The sequence below is a fragment of the Aythya fuligula genome, chromosome 2 (genome assembly GCF_009819795.1).
Source record: "Aythya fuligula isolate bAytFul2 chromosome 2, bAytFul2.pri, whole genome shotgun sequence".
Classification (NCBI taxonomy): domain Eukaryota; kingdom Metazoa; phylum Chordata; class Aves; order Anseriformes; family Anatidae; genus Aythya; species Aythya fuligula.
In genome coordinates, this window is record NC_045560.1 from 38,777,381 (window position 1) to 38,801,098 (window position 23,718).

At 33.0% G+C, this 23,718-nt stretch overlaps 1 protein-coding gene across 1 annotated transcript in view; it reads left to right on the forward strand.

Annotated features, from left to right (window-relative positions):
- The window catches only part of KCNH8 (potassium voltage-gated channel subfamily H member 8), a 184,494-nt gene that overhangs the window by 144,185 nt on the left and 16,591 nt on the right, over positions 1–23,718 (forward strand). The window contains exons 9-13 of the mRNA XM_032183258.1: positions 451–650; positions 2,016–2,265; positions 6,463–6,677; positions 21,265–21,303; positions 22,474–22,829. Coding sequence (XP_032039149.1) covers positions 451–650; positions 2,016–2,265; positions 6,463–6,677; positions 21,265–21,303; positions 22,474–22,829 — 1,060 coding nt within the window. The remainder of the gene's footprint in view (positions 1–450; positions 651–2,015; positions 2,266–6,462; positions 6,678–21,264; positions 21,304–22,473; positions 22,830–23,718) is intronic.

The following is a 23,718-nucleotide window of genomic DNA, read 5'->3' on the forward strand; positions in this document are numbered from 1 at the left end:
TTCATATATGCTCTTATTGTATTTATTTGCATGATTTCTCTGAAATATATTACAATTTATTTAGTTTACTGAGTCCAGTCTTTGTACTGTTTAATAGTTTTTAATTATTTCCTGAATAAGCCTGCCTACATTTGTATATCTGTTTCCTTTTTTCTTAGACTATAAACCTTATAGTCTTTTAGACTATAAACTTTATAGTCTTGGGCATTATTTTGTATTATACTCTGGCTAGATTGCAACAGATGTGGCTCTATCCTGTCCCATGACTATAACTAGAAATGAATAATAATATGAACACTGCTGTATATTTCTCACGGAGTCTTATACTCAAACTTTATTTTATCTATTAATCAGGAAACTGATTTTCTGTGAAAATTGTGTTTATTTTCTGTTACATTTTAATAATCAACAAGTCACTCCACATTGCACATTAATTTCTGTCCTCCCTAGCTCTGATGCATGCCTTGGTGTTTGGCAATGTGACTGCCATAATTCAGAGGATGTACTCCAGATGGTCCCTTTATCACACAAGAACCAAGGATCTGAAGGATTTTATACGGGTCCATCACCTGCCACAGCAGCTAAAGCAAAGGATGCTTGAATATTTCCAAACTACATGGTCTGTCAATAATGGAATTGATTCCAATGAGGTAACCAAATTAGGGAGGGGGTTGTGTGTTTGATAGTTTTGACTGCTGACTTGTAATAAGCAGGGGATCATTTTCTGTCTGTGATACCATGTTTTCTGTGAAACTACATATTAAAAAAAACATGTCTAAAAATAAAACTGAGGGGAGGGAAATTTCCAGGAGGGAAATGTTATTGAAGAATCTGTTCTAAGTATGTTAATAACATATATTAAAATATAATTAACATATATATTACAAATTCAGAGTCCTTCAAAATTTAGAACTGTTGAAGAGATACTCATCAGAAACCTTTAGCATGATACCAGAAACACCCCAGTGAGCTCTTCATCTTTCATCACAAAAAACAAACAAACAAACAAACAAACAAAAACTACTGTGTGTTTGTTGTTTTTGTTTTTGTTTTGTTCTGTTTGTTTATAAGGAAGGGTGATTTTACTGTCTTTTCCTCCCTCCTTCATTTTCTTTTGTGCTTTGCATTCCTGTAAACAAGTGATTTGGCCTGAAGGATATTGTATAAATGCTTAAGTTATTCATTTTCCTGTATTTTTAAATATTGACTAATTTACAGAAAGTGACATGACAGTAAAAAACAAAGGGCAGATTTCTGGCTGTGTCTTTGCTAGCTTGTTCTAAATGATTTATCCAGGTTATGTATTACTATGCTGTGGGAGAAATAATGTTTTTTCTCTGCTGGAGTGTTATTTGAATGAATTGTTCCCTTCAGAGCTCTTGTTACATCTGTCATTATAAAACTCATTGGCCTCTACACATAAAGTGGAAACAAGCAGAAAGATTTTGGGTTGAGAACATTCTTTTCCTGATAGACTCTTCTTGTAGTGTGTGCAACAACAACAGCAAAAAATGGGATATTTAACAGCATCCTAGCAACAGAAGGAACCTAGTAAGATCTTCAATGATACAAAAAAAAAAAAAAAAAAAAAAAAGTTGATATCCAAGCTTTATTAAATTTGGTTAAGGATCAGATTCGGTTTCTGTACCTTCTATACCTGTCACTGAAAGTCATTGACTATTGTACAACAGCAGCAGCCTCTGGAGAGACCATCAGTGTTCATGCTTTGATTCCCCTCCACAAACTATCTTGTCTGAGCACAATTGGCCAAGTGTTGGCTGACTACATTGCTCAGGCATGAGATCCCCTCAGACTACAGAGAGCACTGTTGTTGTAGGCTTGCAGCTTGCCTGTCCAGAGCTCTGCCCATAAGCAAGCAGTATACTTTGCTTCAATGAACTGACTCAGTGTTTATCTGTGTAAAGATTTATTAAAATGTAGCACATATTTTCACATTTTCACTCCTATTTCTCTTTTTTTTTTTTTTTTTTTTTTTTTTTTTTTTTTTGGTGCAGCTTTTAAAAGATTTCCCAGATGAGCTGCGTTCAGATATCACCATGCACTTGAACAAGGAGATTTTGCAGCTCTCTCTTTTTGAGTGTGCCAGCCGTGGTTGCCTCAGGTCTCTGTCTCTGCATATCAAAACCTCCTTCTGTGCTCCTGGGGAATACCTCCTCCGTCAGGGAGATGCCCTGCAAGCAATCTACTTTGTGTGCTCAGGTTCCATGGAAGTCCTGAAGGACAGCACGGTGCTGGCGATTCTCGGTATGCTCATGATCATAGCTTCAAAGAGAAAGAATGGTCCTCCAAAGTAGCCAGCTATGTTAAGATTAATGTTAATGAAAGAGGACGATCATCCTCAGAATACTAATGATGGCATAGTGTATCCTAGTAGTCTAATGAGATAGAGAGAAATAATTTATTCTGATTTAAATCGACTATTCATCTATTAATCTGCTATGGCAATCCCTAAATCTTTTAGATTAAACTTTTTTTTTTTTTTTTTTTCCTACAGAGCTTTAAATATTAATTTTATTAGCTTTATAATATTTTGCTTCTAGTCTGATTTTCTTGCACTTACTTTTCTCCCCTTTATACGTAAGTAGGTCCTTACTAGCTTTTGATATAATTTGGCACTTTCCACAAAATTTGAAAGCAGCATTGATACCTCAGAGGACATTCGATATTAGTTACTAAATAGTTAACAAAAATTAGTAGCCAGTTAGTGTTCCCACTAATGCTTTCAAATGAAAGCAAGCAATGTGAGCCCAATCTCACTCTTTAATAAATGCGTATGAACACCACTTGTAGGACAGCCATTTGGTGAAAAGCAAACATTGTTGGCTCTGCTCTGCCAAGAGTTACTTCAAGATAATTCATGCTGCCAGAATTTATCTGAGTATATTAGAACAGAAGAAGGACAGAAGTTCTTTTCTAATAAATTCTGTTTAGTGGTTGTTTGCTAGATGAGTGCTTTGGCTTATCTAATGTCAAGCATCTCTAAAGCATCTCTATCTGTAAATTTCAGTGATAGGCTTCAGTCTAATGCCTATTAAAGAGCTTCCTTTTATCTTCAGCTAAAGGACCATTAGACTTGTCTGAGTTAATGTTTATGAAGTATTTTGATAAAGTAAAATGTAAAATTTTACTCTAAACATAAAAGAATTATTTTATTATGATCTTAATGCTTCTTTAGATTTCAATATATTCTTCTTTCTAATAATCTCTAATATTCTTATAAAGCAGAGTTAAAAAGAATTTGCTTTTGCCTTTATGCTTTCCTTCCTGTTTTGTGGGATTGCAATATATTTACTAGCATTCATTTGATAATTTGTTTGTTTGTTTGTTTTAATATAAATATGATACATGTCCTATTTTTTTCATAACACTTTAATTCCATTAGATTGACAGTCCATATCACTCTAACACTTGCTTGTAATTAGGAAGTTTTAGAATGCTTCTATTTAATTGGATCACATAAATCAAAGCTATAAAATGTGGCTTAGAAAAAAAAAACATAAGCTTAAGAGGTCAAGACTTACCTCCATTAGAATTACGATTTCATTAACAATTTCATTTTCAGACACTTCTGAAAATGTTAATAAAAGCTTCATTTTATAATGGTAACAATGACAATAAAAATAAAGATTAATGGATTTCTGAGAGAAGTGAATGAAATTGTAACGCACAAACATAAACATGATACAACGAAATAATGTTTCATTCCAGTGAATGGGAGCTTCTTCATTTAAACCTAATTAATACTAGAAGAAGGTGAGTGCATCATATCTATAGGTCCAAATGAGAAACTGTTTTACTAATTTACGGTAAATTCTAAAGAGCAAATTTCTTTTTTTTTTCCTGAAAATGTTGATTACAACAATTTTATAACTCTGTCACAATTCTAATTGTAGTGGAATATGTTTTGGTTGCTGAACCATTCTCACTAATAAGCAATACAGCAACAGTACAATAAGAGATGATCTGATTAAATACAACCATTTGGTTCCTCTTGAGAATATAATGTCATATCACATAATGAAGTTTAAAATATACTTTTTAAGAAAAAAATCAACATTGTTTGAGCATACATCTTATATTTGTTTTAAAATAATAGCCATAAGTGATTGAGAAGATACATGTGAAGAGGAGAAATTCATAATTTTGACTATATGTCCCAGATTTATTATCAAAAAGATGTTTCACATAAGTCCTTATAAATGAGTGTGTTCTCCAATTAAAAGAAAAAAAAAAAAAAGAGAAGAGAGAGAGAGAGTGCTACTAATAACAACCTACATTACTCTGTTGATATAACAAATGTTGTTATTAAAGGTACAGTTGTCTCACTTGTGCTGTAATACTAATGAATATTCAGCTTTTTAGCTAGTCTTTGCTACATGATTATCATTCCAAAGCTAGTATTAGTTAGCATATACCAGAGCAAATATAGTGTCCTTCAGACTAATATTACTTCATCAAATGCTGTAACTGCTATCAAATATAGCTGTAACTTTTTTCCCCAAATTATCTATTCATTACTTATACTAATACTGTTTATATGCCTAAAAAGTTTCTAATTAATATATTTAAAAATACTTTTTTGTAAATTTGAAATATTTTTTCCTAAGTCCATATATTCATGGTTAGCAATAGCTAATCTTTACCAGTGATCTGCTTATGTAATCAAAGAAATCTAAAAATTGGTGATAAAAGTAAAAGTAAATTATTTCTTAGATTTACCATGTATCTGATTATGTAAACATTACACCATGTGATGAGCAAACAGAAAATGTATTACTTTGTCATTACCTTGCTTTTCTCAGATTAACTTGAGCTAGTTCTAATTAACTAGTTCTCATTTACACTAACTTCAATTTTAAAAGAACACAAAGGTATATATATTCCTAGAGCAAAAGAAAACCCCTGTGTATACTGGGCTTATGATAAACATTTTTAAGAAAGTTGAACAATCTCCAGGTAAATAGGAAACAAAAAATTCACAAGCAGTATAAAGCAAATTATCTTATTTAAATCACTTTATGAATGGTTGTCTGCTTAGTTTAACTTACTCTTTAAGAACACTTTCTGTGTAATATCCAGGTAGAATCACATGCTGTGTGGATTTTCAGATTTTACAGTCTTCACTTAATACTCACTAACCTCAGACTAATGTAAGATTAGAAGAGACTTCTGAAAGCCACCCAGTCCCAGTCCTGGTTTGGGCCACTTTTATTTCACTTGCTCAGAGCTGTCCCTCCTCATGCATTACGTTCTCATTTCCCATTTTCATGATCTTTTCTGTATTTAATCCAGTATGTCAACACTCTGTCTCCTACTTGGAAACCCAAAACTGGACATGATATTCCAGATGTAGTCTGAAAAGTGAAATACAGAGGGTTTCATGTCACTTCCCTGGAACCTGTTGGCTGTACTCTCACTAATGCTGCCCAGGATGCTCTTGGCCTTCTTTTCTGCAAGGGCACATTGTTGGCTTATGTTCTTGTCTATGACAATCCCCATGCTCTTTTCTGAGGAGCTGTTTTCCAGCTGGTCAGACCCCAGCCCATATTGCTGCAGGGAGATCTTCCCTCCCAGGTTCAGGACTTGGTATTTATTTTTATTGAACTTCATGAGGTCCTGTCAGACCTTTTTTGTCGGCTTGTTAAGGTCCCCTGAATAACAGCTTTTCCCCAAGTATATCAGTCACTTTCCCCAGTTTGGTGTAGTCCATAAACTCACCAAGAGTGCACTCAATTGCACTGTTCTTCAATAAAGAACATCTGCACCTTAGAGGAAGATCGCTGGTTCAATGACTGCTTTTTGGACATAATACCTCAGGTGAGATGCTATGCAAGCTTTCTATTAGAAAATTGTTATGCTCTTCAACACATGGACGGTTGCCCATAAATGAAAATATAATGGCTTAAGAATCCATTATTTTTTCTTGGCAGAAGTACCATTGGATTATATATTTGTTATTACCTTGTCCAACTAATATACATCATGAAGTGCAGCAGAGTTTGTATCAGAGCTTGCAAGAATTTTATAATACATATTCTTAGTAAAGGTTTAATCTGAATTGAGGATCTACAATTAATCATGTCATTGTTAAAATGATCTAAAAAGAACAAGTGAGAAATATAACCTTCAATTTTTGACTTACAAAATTTCACCGGATATTAATTACTCGTGTAATTTTTTTTACATATTTACTTGATTGCTCTCTTAAATGAGATATTTACATGTACATAAATGAGTCTTTGTACCTCCTATTAATTGTATGTAACATTCTTCCTGCAAAAATCAGAGAAAGCCCTTAAGTATATTTGTGAATGTTATTAATTTAAAAATTCATTAGTAACTATGGGTTTTAAATTTAAAAGTTGTTAAACAGAGTTATGATTCAAAACAGTAGTTAAGAATTCATATTTTCAAGATGATTGTTTTCATATTTTCTTTCAGGTAAAGGAGATTTGATTGGAGCAAACCTATCCATTAGGGATCAAGTTATTAAAACAAATGCAGACGTTAAAGCTTTAACGTACTGTGACCTCCAATGCATTATCCTCAAAGGTCTCTTTGAAGTGCTTGATCTTTACCCAGAGTATGCTCACAAGTTTGTTGAAGACATACAGCATGATCTCACATACAATCTAAGAGAAGGCCATGAAAGTGATGTAAGTATCTTTAAAATTCTCTGCAGCTATTGTTAACTTGAAGGTGTTTCTCATGCTTTAGCCTGTAATCATAATTTCATCACAGTAAAGAAATAATACATAGGTTACATTAAAAGGATCACTTGTTCAGTATGTTTGATAATTCACTCATTATCTTTATGAATTGTTGATCAGTTGAACAGATCATAGACAGAGAACATGTTCTCTGCTTCTCATTTTTCTATAGAAAACCTCATTTGAGAGAGAACATACTTCTTTAGTATTTTGTCAGTTTTTTGCTAATGTTTACAAACAATTAACAGTTATATAAAGCATGTGCCCAAATAAAGTATTTAATTATACCTTTACTAGAACGTCATGTGCCAGTCTAATGAACATTGATTGCTTCATATTTAAGAATGTTTTCACATGTTCAAAATAAGAAAGTTTTTTTCTCATCATACTGCAACTGAAAGGTGTTTTTCCATTTCGATGAGCAACTTAATGTGAAAACTCAAATAACCAACAAGAAATTTCAGATAACACATTGCTGAAAGACTTCAGGATAGACTTACCAAGGTATTTTCAAGTATTCAAAGCATTGCAAGGCTTAGAAACTTCATGTCTTGTGGGACTGTTATCCTCCATTTAACATAGGCTTACTGTTAACTCAGTGTTATGAAGGGTGGCTCGTTGCTTGACTACTCAGTATTGCTTCATGCTTTTCTGACAAATCTGGGGGTCATTTATGCTGACAAATCTGGGGGTCATTGTACCAGCTGCAAACACATTCAGCTTTTATAAAAACAAGGACAGCTCCTCCCATGACATCTTTTAAATACAGCATTATGTCTTGGGAATGGTGCTATGGGAGAATTTGGCAGCTGTGACACTAAACACTAAGATAGGGAGATTTTACTTTTGTGTGTGTGTATGTCTTTTTCAGCTTTATAGAAAGTTTTAGGTTTGAAAAGTTTTTCCATAGTTAAAAAGTAGATTGATTCATTTGAGTAAGTCAGTTTCTTATTCTGTTTTTCCTTGAATGTCTTACATGAATACAATTTTGAAATTGAATATGATTTAATGGTTCTGAAAATGGATCTGTAGTAGTATTTAGAGCCATGTTATCTACAGAATGAAAAAGAATGAAAAATTTCCCCACTACAATTTGCCAAGTGCCTTTCAGTCTAGGGTCAGATGAACTACAGATTGAAATAACATGAAATAGCATGACTGTGACAAGTGTCTTTCAGACCTGACCTAAAACCTTATTGCTTTTTTAGTCACAGTCCACCAAAACTGTTTTTGGTTGTAGATTTCCAAACACTTTAAGCCACCATTAAAATGTAATGCAGCAGAAAAAAATGTAGTCTTGGTTATCCATTATCCTTTTCCTTGTACTGTTTGAACTCTTTATACACAAAACTGAAGAACTTTGAACTGAATTAGAGCTAAGCGGAACAAAAAGTGACAGAAGTAATCGTGAGTTTCCTGATCCTAGTGTCAAACCTCCAAACTACCCTACCACATAGAAATTCCTATGAGAAGTTTTTTTTTGTTTGTTTTGTTTTGTTTTCATTTTGTTTTCTTGGCTCATTTAGAGATCTAAAAGTGCATATAGTGATGAGCTCCATCTGCAGTAAAATCCAAGTAATGTGTAATGGTGGAAAAAAGCTTTGGAACTTCCACTTTATAGTAAAACAAAGAGCTGTAACCATACTTCTTCCCAATATCAAGTAGAAACTGCAGCTATCTGGTCACAGAAATATTGAGAGTTGTTTAAGTAATTTAAAAGAAAAGCTCGGGGGATTTTAAGTGCAGGAGCCAGCAATCATGTAGCTATTTCAGCTTCTAATGAATAACGGAGAGATACAAAAATACAGAGATAAAGTTTCAGTGGTTCCTCATAGTAGTACTAAAAACAGAAGTCCTTAAGAGAATTAGGAGTATAAACTTTAATTGTTATGCAATCACACTGTCAGACTTTTATACCATTTTTTTATATATTCACATCACAGAAAGATGTGAATTAGGAAAAAGTCTGTGTTGATTATATGTATTCTGTCCTTTGTTTTCTTTACTGAATTTTGCTGGAGAAGCTCATTCTCATAAATATACAAAATTAATTCAGCATAGCTAGGAAAAATTAATTTGTTTGGTAGCTGAAGTTTTGATGTAAACACAATTCAGGCATTCTGGTGTTTCAAGCAATTTTTTTTAGGTCTGTGACTCTGACATCATAGTAATGAAATAGTTTGCTAAGTGAGAATGATTCCAGCACCCCCTTCAACCATATATTTTGCATTATATATTACAGATTGTATACAGATCTAGCAGCTAGAGGGCCAGATACCTGATTTAATAAAGCTAGGCAGTCAGAAAAAGATTCTTACATGTACAATTATAAGAAAGAAACTGGAAATGATTTTGCTATCTGCGAGCCCTGGAAATCTTGCTCTATTATAGACAGAGCACTAACAAATGTTCATAACTCCTAACTATCTTATGAGAAGCTTAAAATCGGTAAATATTACACAATATTTTTGTGGGCTAGGTAACCATTTATTGTTACTATTTCTTTTGTCTACAAAGAAGTGTTTATAGTGTAGGTGTCACGACTCATTAAAAATAAATAAATAAATAAATAAAGGCTGGCTACAGCCAGACTGATGCAAAGTGCAAGAGGCCTCCTTGACACCTATGTCATTTCTCAAGCTGTAATGAAGTCCCAAAGGAAGATAAGCATACAGGCACATGTGTCTTTGACTCACTAGAGCAGTATCAGTATGTGCCATTTCTAAAAGAAAAGATGACATTCTTAAAGATTAAAAACTCTTTTTGACATGATTTGTAATTAATAAGAATATATTTTTTCTTTGGTAGTTTTAAAAGTACTGTTCTGTCTCTTACAGAGAGCTTTCTTTCTCCCTACCCCAAAAGGAGACACTATTCTCTTTAAAATGAAAATAGTCTCCAAAACAGGGGGAAGGACTGCATTGTTGGAGTCTACCCACAGTGTAAATTAGAGATAATAGCATAATAACAAATAATAATAAGATTGCACTAGAAAAGCAGTATATTCTTCCTCCAGTGGGGAACATTCTTAGCTCCTTGATATTAAAAATAAGTAAATAGACAAATAGATTTTAAAAGGCAACCAAGGATCTATTTTTTCCCCCAAAGAAAAGGCATTGTCTGACAAATTGGGGCTTAATGCTTGTATTTTGGAGAGGCTGGTATTTAGAATTTTTTAAATTTAATGTTTGAATTGTGATTTTTTTTTTTGTTTTTAATATAACGTAGTTCATGTTGCTAATAGCAATACAAAACAAATTACCCTTTTCTACTGGGAAATCTGGCCAAAACAATTGTTCTTAAAGGTGAAAACAGCTTTAAGCTCTGGAGCATAAAACAGAAGGCACAGTTTCAGAAGAATAATATCTACCGATTCTACTCTAGGCTGAGTTTTCTGGTTCATTCTAGTAAAGCATTAAGCACATATTTTAAGAGTATAATTCCACTTCATTTCTTAATTGGTTTATTTCTAGACTTCTCTCTTTTTTTGTGTGTGTCAACTAGTTGTTTTGGTCCTGTAGGCAAATAAATAATAACAATGTAAAAAGATGCATAGAGAAAAATATATTTTGAGTTCATGCACAAATTTCAGCTAAAAGTCTGCCTATCCACAGTCTGTTTTTCAGCTAGTAGATTACTTTTTTAACATAAATTATTTCTTCATGAAATAATGACCTTTTGGTCATGATTTTTCTATATATTGTAATATAGCTCTGTTTAATTTATTAATGCAGTTTTCCAATATAGTCAGAAGTGTTACATAGTTGATTAACTACTATTAACCAGCAATGGAGGCAGAGTAACATTTCTGATTTTTATTTTATATATATATATATATATCTTTATTTTCTGCATAGTAAATAGTATTTTGTTTTAAAGAAACAGATCGAAGTTATCTTATTTGCAATGCTATTGCTTTGAAGGAAAAAAAAAATACAGCATGTTTTTATGGAAAAGATTGCTTCTAATTTTGGCAAAGATTGCAAAGTAAGAAAACATGATAGTAACTTCAGGCACATGATTACTTATTCTTATGTTTGATTTTCAGAGCCAAAAAAAAAAACCCTACTGATTTCTCAGGTATTTATAATAAAACCTATACAAATAAATGATTATTTTCTTAAACAACTATTACTACACTGCTTCACTTAATCATAATTCCTCCACTCCAGAGTAGGTCATAGCTTATCTTGTGCATTGCAGAACAATAAAACATCACAAAATGCTTTTCATAATAAATATTTTTCATAGAAGATTTACCAAATAATCCCAACTATCTATTTAATAAGGAAGAGAGTTTAGCCATATTATTCATCAGCTGTGTAGAAAGGAGTGGTTTAATTAAGAAAATTTAACAAGCTTTGTTTTGACATTTATCAGTGTGGTTTGGTAACTTTGAGAAAAACTTAGCATTTTTAAACAAACTTCTGGCTTTTTTAAAACAAAATACCTCCAGTTAATCCCTCACCTTTGTTAGTAGCTTGTTTGGCAGATGATCGTGTGCTATTAATGTAGGTGTAACTCACTGGTGTTTATTGCCTGTAGCATAACAGGTATGAATGCTGCAAAATGAGAAACCTCTCAACAGCATTTTTTTGTTTTGTGTAAAAGCTGTCACAACAGGTAGAATATAGAATTGAATAAATCACACAAAGCAGCAGAAGTCTAATACTTTACCTGCATTATTATTATGAAAAATAAAGCATCTTGGATTCCTGCTTACTACCTTTCTTTATAGTCCATGTGCACTTGGCAGCTGCACAGACCAAATTCCCTTTTTCCTATTAGGATAACTCGTCTAAGTCACTGATAGCTGTGCATATGTTGCTTTCTTCCTGTTGGATACTGTACTCCCATTTCTCCTTTTCATATGATGTCTGAAAACCTCTCACCTTCTCAGAGGGTACAGTATAGGAATGAATGTCCACCTCATACTATCAAGAACCAAAATTGCTTAAAAATCATGAACATATAATTAACTTTGACACGTCCCCTGATGTGTTCAGTGGAGTAGGTTTTTTAGTTGCCTGTATGCATGGACTGCGGTGCAATCAATGCTACTGTGCAATACTGCTCAGCACTCTTCTGCATCTTAAAAGTTTCTCAGATTTTTCTTTCATGCCTCTGGGACTGCCGGGACTATTATTATTATTATTATTATTATTATTATTATTATTATTATTATTATTATTATTAATAATAATAATAATAATAATAATAATCTTTTCTTCTTTGCTTTGCTTCATCGTCTTTGCAGAGTAAATACCCCTTTGCAAAACTATGCAGCACTCATACAGTCTCACTCACACAGATCAACTTCTGTATTTCTATGGAACAAGTCATAGAATCATTAAGGTGGAAAAGACCTCCAAGATCATCTGGTCCAACTATCCCCCTACCACCAGTATTACCCACTAAGCCATTTTACTAAGTACCACATCCAACCTTCAGGGATAGTATAGATGCCTTTCTATCTCTACATGCAGATGTAGAAAGACTTGACCACCTGAGCAAGAAAATAGAGCATTTCATCCGTTTTACACTTCATTCCTGGTTTTAAGTGAGTGAGAAGCAGTTTGGGAATGAGCTTTGTCATTTAACACTCTTTGTCATTTAACACTCTGCAAGACATTTCACAGATCTCCTACCAGTATTCATGCCACTAAGCATGTTTTGATGGATCTTTGGCTACTTAAGGTGGAAACTACATGTAGTTTCAGACAGTTGATTCTGTTGCAATACTCCCTGTGCAGTTTTACAGTTTATCCTCTGCTTCCTCTGCCTGGCAATTACCTGCTGCACTCAGCATGAGAGCAGGGCTGACCTGGAGCTATATAGTGCAAGGCAGGTTCTGTTTTGTTGACTGTTAACTCATAAAGCCTGTTTACTTGCAGTTGTTGATGTACTTGATGTGTGGTACCTTTGAGCCATCAGTGCCCCTCAAGACAGTGAGATGGTTATCTCATTATCATGTTTCTAATATGATAGTGTTTTGTTTTCGTTTTTTTTTTCTAATATGATGTTTTGTTTTGTTTTGTTTTTCTGGGATGTTTCAGGCTCCCTTCCATAGCCTTCAGTCATTCTAATATTTTCAAAAATGATAGCATATAGTCACCTATACTCTCCATTTTTGTCTCTCTCATGTTCTTCTAATCTGTGATGGTGTTCTAGTTAGTAAATTCATCTTACAGTTTATTGATGCAATAGATCATCTTTTCTATTATCTAATTTTCTCATTAATTCTTGCGGTTTTTTTTATAAATCTTCAACTTTAAGCCTGAAACAAACAGAGGATGGGCTGTAAGGTTGAATCCTGAAAGACGTTGAAAAGGCTGAAGGGGAAGAGAGAAAAATAATCCATTTATTTTTTTCTGGGACTACATTACATATATGTGAGCCATCTCAAAATGTCAAGCCTTTTGGCTTTCTCTTCCTCCTGTGAATGGGCTAAGAGAAATAAATTATGATAATTATTTATACATTATTTATAACAATACAATTAAATGCATATATGTAATTAATTTTTTCATAATTGCATATTTTTAGACAAACGATTTTCATTGTAATTAGATTTAAAATTTAAATGAGGGGAAAAACTACTTCTAATTTTATCTTTTGAGTCATTTTGAACACTCTCCATTCTCATTCATTTCACTTCCTGGGATTATTGCATTCTGCATCAGATTATAAAGCTTAACCAGAGGTTTACATGTTGAAAAAAAAAAAAAAAATCCAGGCTAGAAAAGCAGCTTATTGATGTTTTTAGACAGTGGTATGAAGTGAACATAAAACAGTGTCAAACAGAGTTTTAGCCAGGAAATACTCCTGTCTTTCAGAGTATTGATTTGGAAGCTAACCATATTTCTATTTTAGTTACTAAGCCGTGCTAGATGACAACACTTTTTCTAATATGCTTCACTATGCCTTAAGACAATACGATAATGATGACGTTTATAATTTTTCTGCATGATGTTTCTACATTGGAAAAAATGGGGAAAAAAAAAATGTGTCTTATATCTTACACCAGTATGATTTTATTTGGTTGGTTGGTTGGTTTGCTTTGAGTTTGTTTGCTTTTTTCCCATAGTTGCTTTTATTTTACATTGATCTAGCAACAACCAGAAAATAGCCTCAAATTCTGAAGGATTCTTATAGTAACCTATCTTTTTATCATTTAGTTAAGACTAATTTAAGACTAATGAAGACTAAAGGAAAATACTGCTTTTTTTTTTTTTTTTCTATAAGAACGTGTCCTGAAGGTGCAGACTACGTGGAGATATAATAAGCATGACAGGAAGGCTTGTATGAAAAAGTTCCTATAAGACAGAAATGTGTGAAATTAAATATCATCTAGTCTTTGATCAAACTTTATATAATCAGTGCAACTTATGTGTCAGGTAGGCATTTTATGGAGACAAGAATCCATTCTCAATTTTATTCAGCTGGTAACCTTTTTAGTGTAATTTTTAAAGATCATAGATTTGTATAATAGATGAAGGAAGGAACCTCTGAAGATCAGATATACACTCTCCTCTGCTCAAAGATATGAAAAGATACAAAATGAAAAAGCAATCATTTATGTACAAATGTGATCTAAAACTTTACTGTTATAAAAATAAATATTGGATTTTTTTTTAATCTATACTTTCACTTAGTGAAACCAGAGCTACAGAAATTACCTACAAAAGAGTCTTAGCCAAATCATATAGATCCATATAGCTCATTTTTAATGACTTCACTAAGAAATACACAACTACAGTATATTCATATATACAGTAACATTTATTGCATGCAGTAACCTGAGCAAGAACTGCATTAACATCTTAAGGTGTTACTGTTCTTTTGGAGATACCACTGTATGTAGAAAATTAAGGTTACCTCCAAAGTACATAAAAGACAGGTTTATTAACTATTTAAAAGTCTCAGGCCTGGTAGGAACACTACAACCCAGCAGAATACCAATCTAAACCCTAAGCAGCATTTATGGATGTTGATTTTGATTACTAGGTTCTATGTTTGATCTAAATACTAAAGCTTATTGATTGCTTAAGTGTTATCGCTTATAGAATGACAATACATACATAGGGTAAAAGGGAATGGGTGAATCCATTTGGTTGCAAAGTACTGTGCTATTAACTAGTCAACTTTGGTTTTGGTCATTGCCTGTTCCTTCTGTCCTGTCTGAAATCATATGTATGTTAACTCTAGAATTGGTTCTAGGCTTATTTTACAGGTCCGTATAGATTTATAGTCTTCATATTTATAGTTGCAGAAATTATGCAATCCATTAGAAATAGTAAAGAAATTGCTGGATTCTTTTTTATATGACAGAAATCTAACACTGACAAGATTGTGAGGAGTTTAATGGGTGTATAGGACCAGTGGAGATGCAGTCTGGAAATCACTGGAGTCTTGAAAGACCACAGACATCAGGTTTTGGTGTTGGATAGGAATGTAATGAGATTCAGGGTTAATAACATTTCCACAAAGCTGTTCTGATGTCCTTATGTTTTTCTTTTCAACACACTTGTAAAGATAAATAGACCAAATAAGTTTTTGCTCAGAAAAAAATAAATTGAATAAAATTAAATGAACAAATTTGTCCTAACCTGAAGATACAAATTGTTTTAATGGGTTTGATATTGTCACGATTAGATAACTAGCAATCCTGTACAATGTGAAGTGTGTTAAATCATGTTTTTCCAACAGTCAAAGATTTTACATAGTCATTCTCCAGAGCTCCCCTGAACAGAGAACAGAGAAAGAAAGAAAGGCTGTAATGTTTTTTGAGTCAAGTTCAGCAAATCTTCAGAACTCAGTTATTGAGTCACTTATCCTACTTTTCCTTTTGTTTTATTCTTTGAAAACTGAAGGTTTTTTGTTTTGTTTTGTTTTACTTCTTCAATGTCTATATTATCTTAGTTTCTAAGCTATTTATAATTTCATGATTAATAAAGCTGCTAAGAGCTCTAAAATACTACACATTCAGCTTTTCTGTATTATGGGTCCATATGAAACACAAATTGCATCTCAGGGGGAGGAAATTATGGTCGTTCTCTTACTTAACAAGTTTATATACTTGGACTTCTGCAGATTTCTTTATATGCCAGGATACGACTTCTTGCCCTGGGGTAAAATCATGCAAATTGCTTTCGAGTTACTGTACAAGTGCTGTCTTCCCCAAAGTTTTAGCTCCAAACATATCTAGGAGCCAGATGTATGCTCAGGTTTTTTTGTTTGTTTGTTTTGTTTTTTTAAACCTTTTGGGAGAATTGACTAGAGGTTAACGTACTCATCAAGTAACCTTCCAAAAAGTTTAATATTCATTATTAAGGAGAAAATTTTCTGAGGAAAAAAAAAAAAAAGTTTTAAAAATAAGTAAAAAGATTATACCTGTCCCTGCCTTATTCTTTGTAAGGTTGACCCTGAAAGCCAGACAATGCTGGGCTTTCTTAAAAGCTCTCCCCTGATATGCTGCTGTCCCCAAAACTCATCCCACTGATCTGGGCTGCCAAAACAGCTAGGCAGCTTTGGAGGTGTTTGGAAATAGGCAGTTAGTAGGTTAAAATAAAATTGTTGGGATAATATTTTTCAAGATCCACTGTATTGTCTTCACCTTTGCATTTTAAAAACCATGCTTGAAGTTAGATACACTTGTTTTTATAAGTAGTATAAATATAAATATATAAAAATATAAGTATAAAAATAAGTATAAAAATAAGTATAAATATAAAAATAACAATGGGAACTTAGAATCAACGCTTTCACTATTTATACAACTTGACCTTGAGTCTAATCAGATAGATCCATAGAACCAGTCCTGCGAACATTTATAAGTCTGTCTGGACTCTTCAAGTTGAATGAGGCTAGGCATACACCTGAGTATTTTAAAGAAGAGGAAGAGTTTTGAATTTTATTGCTCTGAAAGATGTTGGCATTCATTGTAATTTCTATTGATATTATGTAAATCTTTACATGAATGTAATCTAGCAGTAGGAATATTGAAAATTTTTCTCCACTGTATCTTTTGTCTGCTGTAATCTGTAAGCTTTTCCAAAAGTGCAGCCTGCCAGAACAATGTACAAGCAGTGCCAGGTCTATTGTCTATTTTAACAGTTCTTCCTTTTGTCTTTGTCTGGCCTCATTAACAGTCTCTTCTTGATTTTGTTGTGTGAATTTTTGTTGTTGTTTTGTTGCTGTTGTTGTGGTGGTGGTGGTCGTGTTTTTGTTTTGTTTGTTTATTTAAATTAGCACATGGTTTGCTATGAAAGATGTGTATCAGAGCAGAGTGGGATACTACTTTCTTATCCCTGTTTTGGGGTGGGGGGAGAGGGAGGTAAGAATGTAGAACTAAAAACTGACAGATTATACCAATCACATTTACTGTCTACTCAATTCTTGATTTGGGGCAGGAGATAAAGAGATTGCTTTTTGTGTCACTGACAGATTTTATATTTTGAACAAGAAATAGGGTAGATCCTGCCAATCAATGTATCTTTAAATATTTTTTTTGTTAATGACTGAAGTGAAATTAACCTCCAAGTTTTAAAGAAACATATGAAAACTAAAATTCTAACAAATGCTGTTAAACATAGAAAGCTCATGAGAAAAAATTTGAATGCAATGAAGTATAATTTTTCAAAAAAAAAAAAATTATCAAAAGCTAGCCATTAACAGTCTGTTATTAAAATCTTGGGCTAGCTTCACAGGCTAATTTGTTCAAAATATATGAATGATTTAGGATAAGGACTTAACAGAAGACAGAAGAGCTCATAGCAATTCACAGTATTTGGTCACATAGAACAAAGTACTGTTGACAGATCTGTTGTTCAACTTTTGCTGTTAATTCAGTATAATTCTGTACTGTAAGTAGGATCAGAGAATGCTGAAAACATCTGCTTCCACAAAATATGTCATCTTTATCTTTCCATTAAGCAAGGAAAAGAGATAAGAAGGAATCTGAGAAAAATATAGGAACAATCTGATGAAGTAACTCTAGAAACTATTATTAAAAAGGGAGATAGGGAGGAGTGTTGAGTTGCACAGTAAATGTGGATAGAAAAACATCATATTTAACCTAAGATATTTTTTAAGAGTCACTAACTCTTGTGATTTAAAGGATTTGTGTTAGTTCACTGAAAAATTCCCTGATTATGGAGAACTGAGGCCTGAACACATGTGAGGCATTAGGCTTTTCAGTGGTATGTTAATCCCTTATTATGTATTTGTATCTTTTCCATTGTCATACAATAAGTTTCCAAGGAATAGAACATATGGCATGTGTTCTACCCCTCCACCCCCCTTATTTTCAATGTTTCTAAATGTGTTTGTATTGTGTTTGTTGTTGTGTTTTGTTTGTTGTTTTTTTTTTTTCTGCTTCCAAATGCTGACTAAGAACATTAGTATTCTAGTTCAATTTCAAATCCTTTCCTAAAAATGTATTTTATCCTTTTGACCCCTCAGATACAAAGCATTATTCAAATCGTTTAGGACCCAAGTCTTGCAAGCAAATCAGTAAAATTGCATTTCAGTTTTGTTCCTCCTTCTCATGAAGGCAATAAGAATAAGAATCAAGGCAGTAAAAGCTGATAAAACTTTTTTGAGCAACCAAAACACAAAATTACTTACCTGGATATTTAATACATTAACACAATTTAGCCATGTCTCTATATTTCCAGTTTTAGGGTTTTATAATTTAAATTCATCTTGAATTGTTGTATAGCTAACAACTTGGTTTGACTACATGTTCCCACAGAGATTCTTTTATTAAAGATTACTGTCTCTTGACCCTGGAAAAATCTTTAGATCACTGGCTTTTGACAGCAAACCACTAGTGAATGCAGCAGTGAAAATGCTCTTCTTCTGCTTGTAATAAGCCATTATAAATTATAAAAATCTTTAAGCTCTCTATATTAACATATTAAACAAGTGCAAGACCATAGATTTCAGACTATGTACATGGAAGAATTTGTTACAATTCTGCTTGTGGTGCATGATCTATTATAGTTTTATCTTTTGAAACAAACTTTCATAACCGGTTTTGCAAGACAAAGAGCTGAAATTAAAAATTCAATTAGGCCCTTAGAATATTTCGTACAGCTCATGTTAACATTGAACATTGGTCTTTTTTTTTTTTTTTTCCTTGCACATAATAGGAAAAATGCCTGTGTTTTTCTTTCAACTGCCTTTACTATTTAACAGTTTCACTTCTTCGTAAAATATAAGAATATGAGCTATTTTGCATCCTCTTTCTTTTTACATTAAATACTAATAATAATAATAAGCATTTTAAACAAGGTACACCTAAACAAGGTACACAAGCGCATTATCCTAAAGAAAAAGTTTTAACAGACAATTCCTCATAATTATTTACTCTACAATGTATTTACAGATATAAAGCTATATGAATGGTGAAGTCTTTCAATTTACTCCCTTTTACTGCCTGCTATTTGGTGGTGGTGGTAGTTTGTTTTTTTCTATGTTCTTCCAATGATCATCTCTTTTTTTCTTACAGAACAATATTTTTGCAGGAAGGGAAAGAGAAGGGAGTTACTGGTAGAGTTTTAAAAGCCTAACTCTCAAGGATTGCGCCTGGTCACAGTTTAATTAGTTTCATCAACTTTCAACTACTAGGACGTAAAGTCCTATTTTTACTTGCACATGATATGATGCACAAGCAATAAATGTCATTGTAGTGTATTAGTATAGTCTTGGAGCTGAAAACCCAGATGAAAGACCCCAGCAGGTCTGTTTGAACACCAGCAAAACACCAGGAGACAGCCATATAGTATTTTCTTTGTGTCTATTTCCAAGTCATAAAATCAGAATTAACAGTTATCCTCAGCCAAAAAAAAAAAATAAAAAAATAAAAAAATAAAAAAAATGTCAAGTTAGAGGAGATCTTTACTCACATTACAAAGTACCAATGAAAAGTCCCTTCTAAACTCTTAAGAAGGCAAATTCATACTTTCTAAGGTCTTTTTTGTTAAGCTGCTAATATTTGGGATTGGCTTGGAGTTTTAATTAAGACTGCTATTTAACATTCATACTGCACCTGTGCCTAGAGGCCCCAGAGTTCTGGGCAGAATTGTAAATTAATCCATGTGAACATATGTGCAAAGTGGGCCATTAGTACTTCCTAAGTCTAATTTTTTTTAATTAATTTATTTTTTTAACTTTAACATAGTAATACCCTTCCAGTTTGCTATTCCCATGAATCTTGAAGGAAACAATCTTTCTTCAATTTGTATAGATAACAGTGCAGGTTAGGAGATGGCAGTATCTGAGGTCTACTTCTCAGCTAATATCAAGTAGCGCTTTTTCTAACTCAGGAAGAGCACAGCAGTTATTTTATTTACATAGCTTAATTATTGCAGTTTTTCTGTTTGGCAATTATTAGAGTTTTATTGCTAAATTTATTGATACACCTGCTACTGACTTGGCAGTTGAGGAGTAGGATTTCTGCTTACGCAAAATTAAATATGTAGTCATACCAGTACAAATGTCTTCACTTTTATGGGCAATTGTAGAGTGTTTTTATTTTCCAAAACTGTACCTAACATCTCTGTATTTGGGAAGCCCCAATGTCTTCAAGAAAAGCTTAGCCTCTTCTACTTCTTTGGAGAAAAATAAACCTACGCTCTCAATTTAAAATTGATGAGTGTTAAAACTTCTTTTATATCAACATGCAAGGCTTATGAAAGCTGAAAATCACTTCTAAAAATTCTGCTTGGTGAACTACAATACATGTATGCCTATAAATATGGCATGCAGTCTTAGTGACTTGCCTATAATCAAGTTGTGGACATCTAAATAAACAGCAGGACATTTGTATCCCACAGTATTAGGCAGTTCCTGCAGAGATTATGGGTAGTAGTTAATTAAAATTGCATGAATATTTATTTATTTATTTATTTGGTTGGCTTTGTTCTTCTTCCTATCCAGCAAGATAAAATTTCACGGCCTTGAACAGTTGTTAAACATGTATTTCCAATGGGATTATATTGGTCCTTCTTGCTTCAAGTCCCATCACTGACTGAAAAATATTCAAAGTAGAGATTCTAGATCCTAGTAGTAGGTTCTTATGTGACACTGATCATCTAGATGGATGCACTCGGCTGGCATAGGAGATAAAACTACAGCGACGTAGGGGCAAACACTCTTCCTGCATGGGATTCCATCAGAGCAGCACTGAACCTTACCAAGCATATGCCTACCAATCCATATTCACTCACAGGTTTGGAGCTTTAACCCAACTTTTTATTAAAGAAAAATATTATTTCTGCAGGTAATATTTATACATACACACACACATATGTATATATATATATATATAAACAAAACCTATTTTCTGACAATACTTTTTTCTGAGGAGCGTCATATGTTCATCATTATGTTTAATTCAATACTTCTTTTTTACCATTAAATTATTTTCTTATATCAACAGAAATATTTTGGTTAAGATGTTTGTATGCTCTTGGAAGCCAATACTTTGCAGATATATATATTTGTTACATGTTTTGGTTTGTTTCAGGTAATATCAAAATTATCAAACAAGTCTACGCTATCTCAGGTATGTTGCTCACGTTTTAAACCTGCAAAGCTTGACTTAGAAACATGCACACAGTTACAGCCAGATCAAAGTTGGAAAAACTCCAAGTGACTTCATTGGTTTCAGAATGAGTCTTTAAATAGCATCCTGAGATAGTTGTGCCATTGTCCATTTTATGATTAATTATGATCTTTTCTTCCAGGTGCTGAACTAGGATATCATACTATGGCATGCGCATTTTAAACACATTATTCCTCAAGCCAAAGTCTTGAATATGGATAATATTAATTCTCTGTAGAATATAGGCTACATGACAGCCAGGTCCTGTGTAACTGATCTTTATATCAACCTTCAGATGACTATTATGTTTGACCAAAAAAAGCTGTTATTATACTTTAATAAACATCTTTTGATGTTTTAAATTTGTACCTTTTCATACATCTCAGACTGAAAGGTTTTACTTCACTATTTGCCAATGGATACTAAAAGAAAAACTTTCACTCAGTGGAAGTACTCCAAATACACCAAAATTAAACCTTTGCTGTAAAATATTTAAGTTGATACTGATAGGAGTTTAGAACATTTAGATAAATTCCCCAAACCTGAATTTTTAAATTGTCTTGGGTCCAACACCAAGCGTCCACAGAGCAATTTTTATTTATTTATTTATTTATTTTAATAGAGGTAGCTATGCCTTTTGTTGACTCAGTTCTGAAGCTGACGTTGTCACACTACTCATGCATTAATGTGATTTTGTATAAACTGAGAAATCTGCCTACTGTCACAGCAGATGTTTCAGTCATAATAACTAAGGATGCAGAGGATATCTGGGCTTCAACTGAACTGTTATAAATGCTATTTATACATTCCAAATGGCTCCATACAAAAATGTGGAATGGAATTACCAGCCTCAGTTCTTTCCCCTGGTACACCAGGAGTCTGATAGTAACATTCAGAAGAAAGTACACCTCAGTAAAAAGTATATAAGTGTCACATGGTTTGTAAGACCTAGTCATGTGATCTTTCTTGGTTCTAAGACATACTGCATTGACTTCACTGGCTATGAAACTAGAGAGCCTTGCTAATGCATTTGTTATCTTTTTCATGTACATATGTATAGCCACAGAGAGAAGCATTCCTGCAACATCAGATTCTGAATTTGACCTTAATATTTATTATCTGCTTTTTTAGACGGAGCTCAAAGGAAATGGAAATATAAAGAAGAGACTCCCTTCAATTGTAGAAGATGAAGAAGATGATGATGAAGGAGAAGAAGAGAGCAGCACACTTTCACCAATCCATACAAAAAGCACAACTTGCTCTCAACAGAAGAAAGCTGGAAACAATAAAAGCCACCTGGGGAGGAACTTGAAGCAGCTGGCCTCAGGAACAGTGCCCTTCCATTCACCCATTCGTGCTTGCAGTTCTAACCCCTCAAGAACCAAACATGAAACTGAGCTCCATTACTATTCCAAAAGGAAGGAGAAAAACCTTAAGTTACACCTTTCAGCACTGAATGCCGGTGGCCCACCAGACCTGAGCCCAAGGTAATAGTTACAAATGATTATTTTCTTCCGTACCACATAACTTCTATTAGATATATGTTATCACTGTAACAATTTAAAAAAAATCAAAACAAAATATTTGGTATTCAAAGTGTTAATACTTTTTCAATATGTCCATATTTTGTTCATCCTGCAGAGAAGGAATAGTCTTTTCATTGTAGAAACTATTGAACACTTTAGGACTTCTTTGCAAGATAAAGAATTTCTGTGAGCAAAAAGGGAAAGTACTGAGCAATTATAAAAATGACTATTTTAATAGTCTGGTTTTATAGTATCATTTTGTCCATCTATAATAATCTTTATTCCCACAGTAACACTGTAAAGCATACTCAGTCCATCAGAGATATAGTAATTTAGGAAGCAAGTTGATGATAAGGTGGCACAGCTGTGCAAATACAAAAATTACTGGAGTAGAGACTATAATGGGAAACTATTGCCTAGCAATTTTAGAAAATATTTAGAATTTTTTACATTAGATAAAGAAAACCTGACAATACAAGTTACGTATAAAGTAAACATGGATTTGAGAAAATCTGTTTTGCCATGAATTCTGACATAAAGTCATATAATGCTTTTTGTGGTATTAAGCATATAATTTAAAAAAATGCTTTTATGTTATTTGTAAGATGATTTATTTTTTCTTAGTTCTAAATTCTTGCAATATAATCATTAATTGTTAATAAAATCAAGAATTTTAGGATCTTTTCATCACCAAAATCAAAATCACTTTTTTGACATATGAGGAACAACAGGAAGTGATTATTCAGTTCAAGTTTCAGTTTCTATAAGTTTAGGTATTTCACATGTTCAAGAACTTCCTTTATTTATGATAGGCAGAATGGTATTTTCACCAGCTTTCCTTTGTAGACAT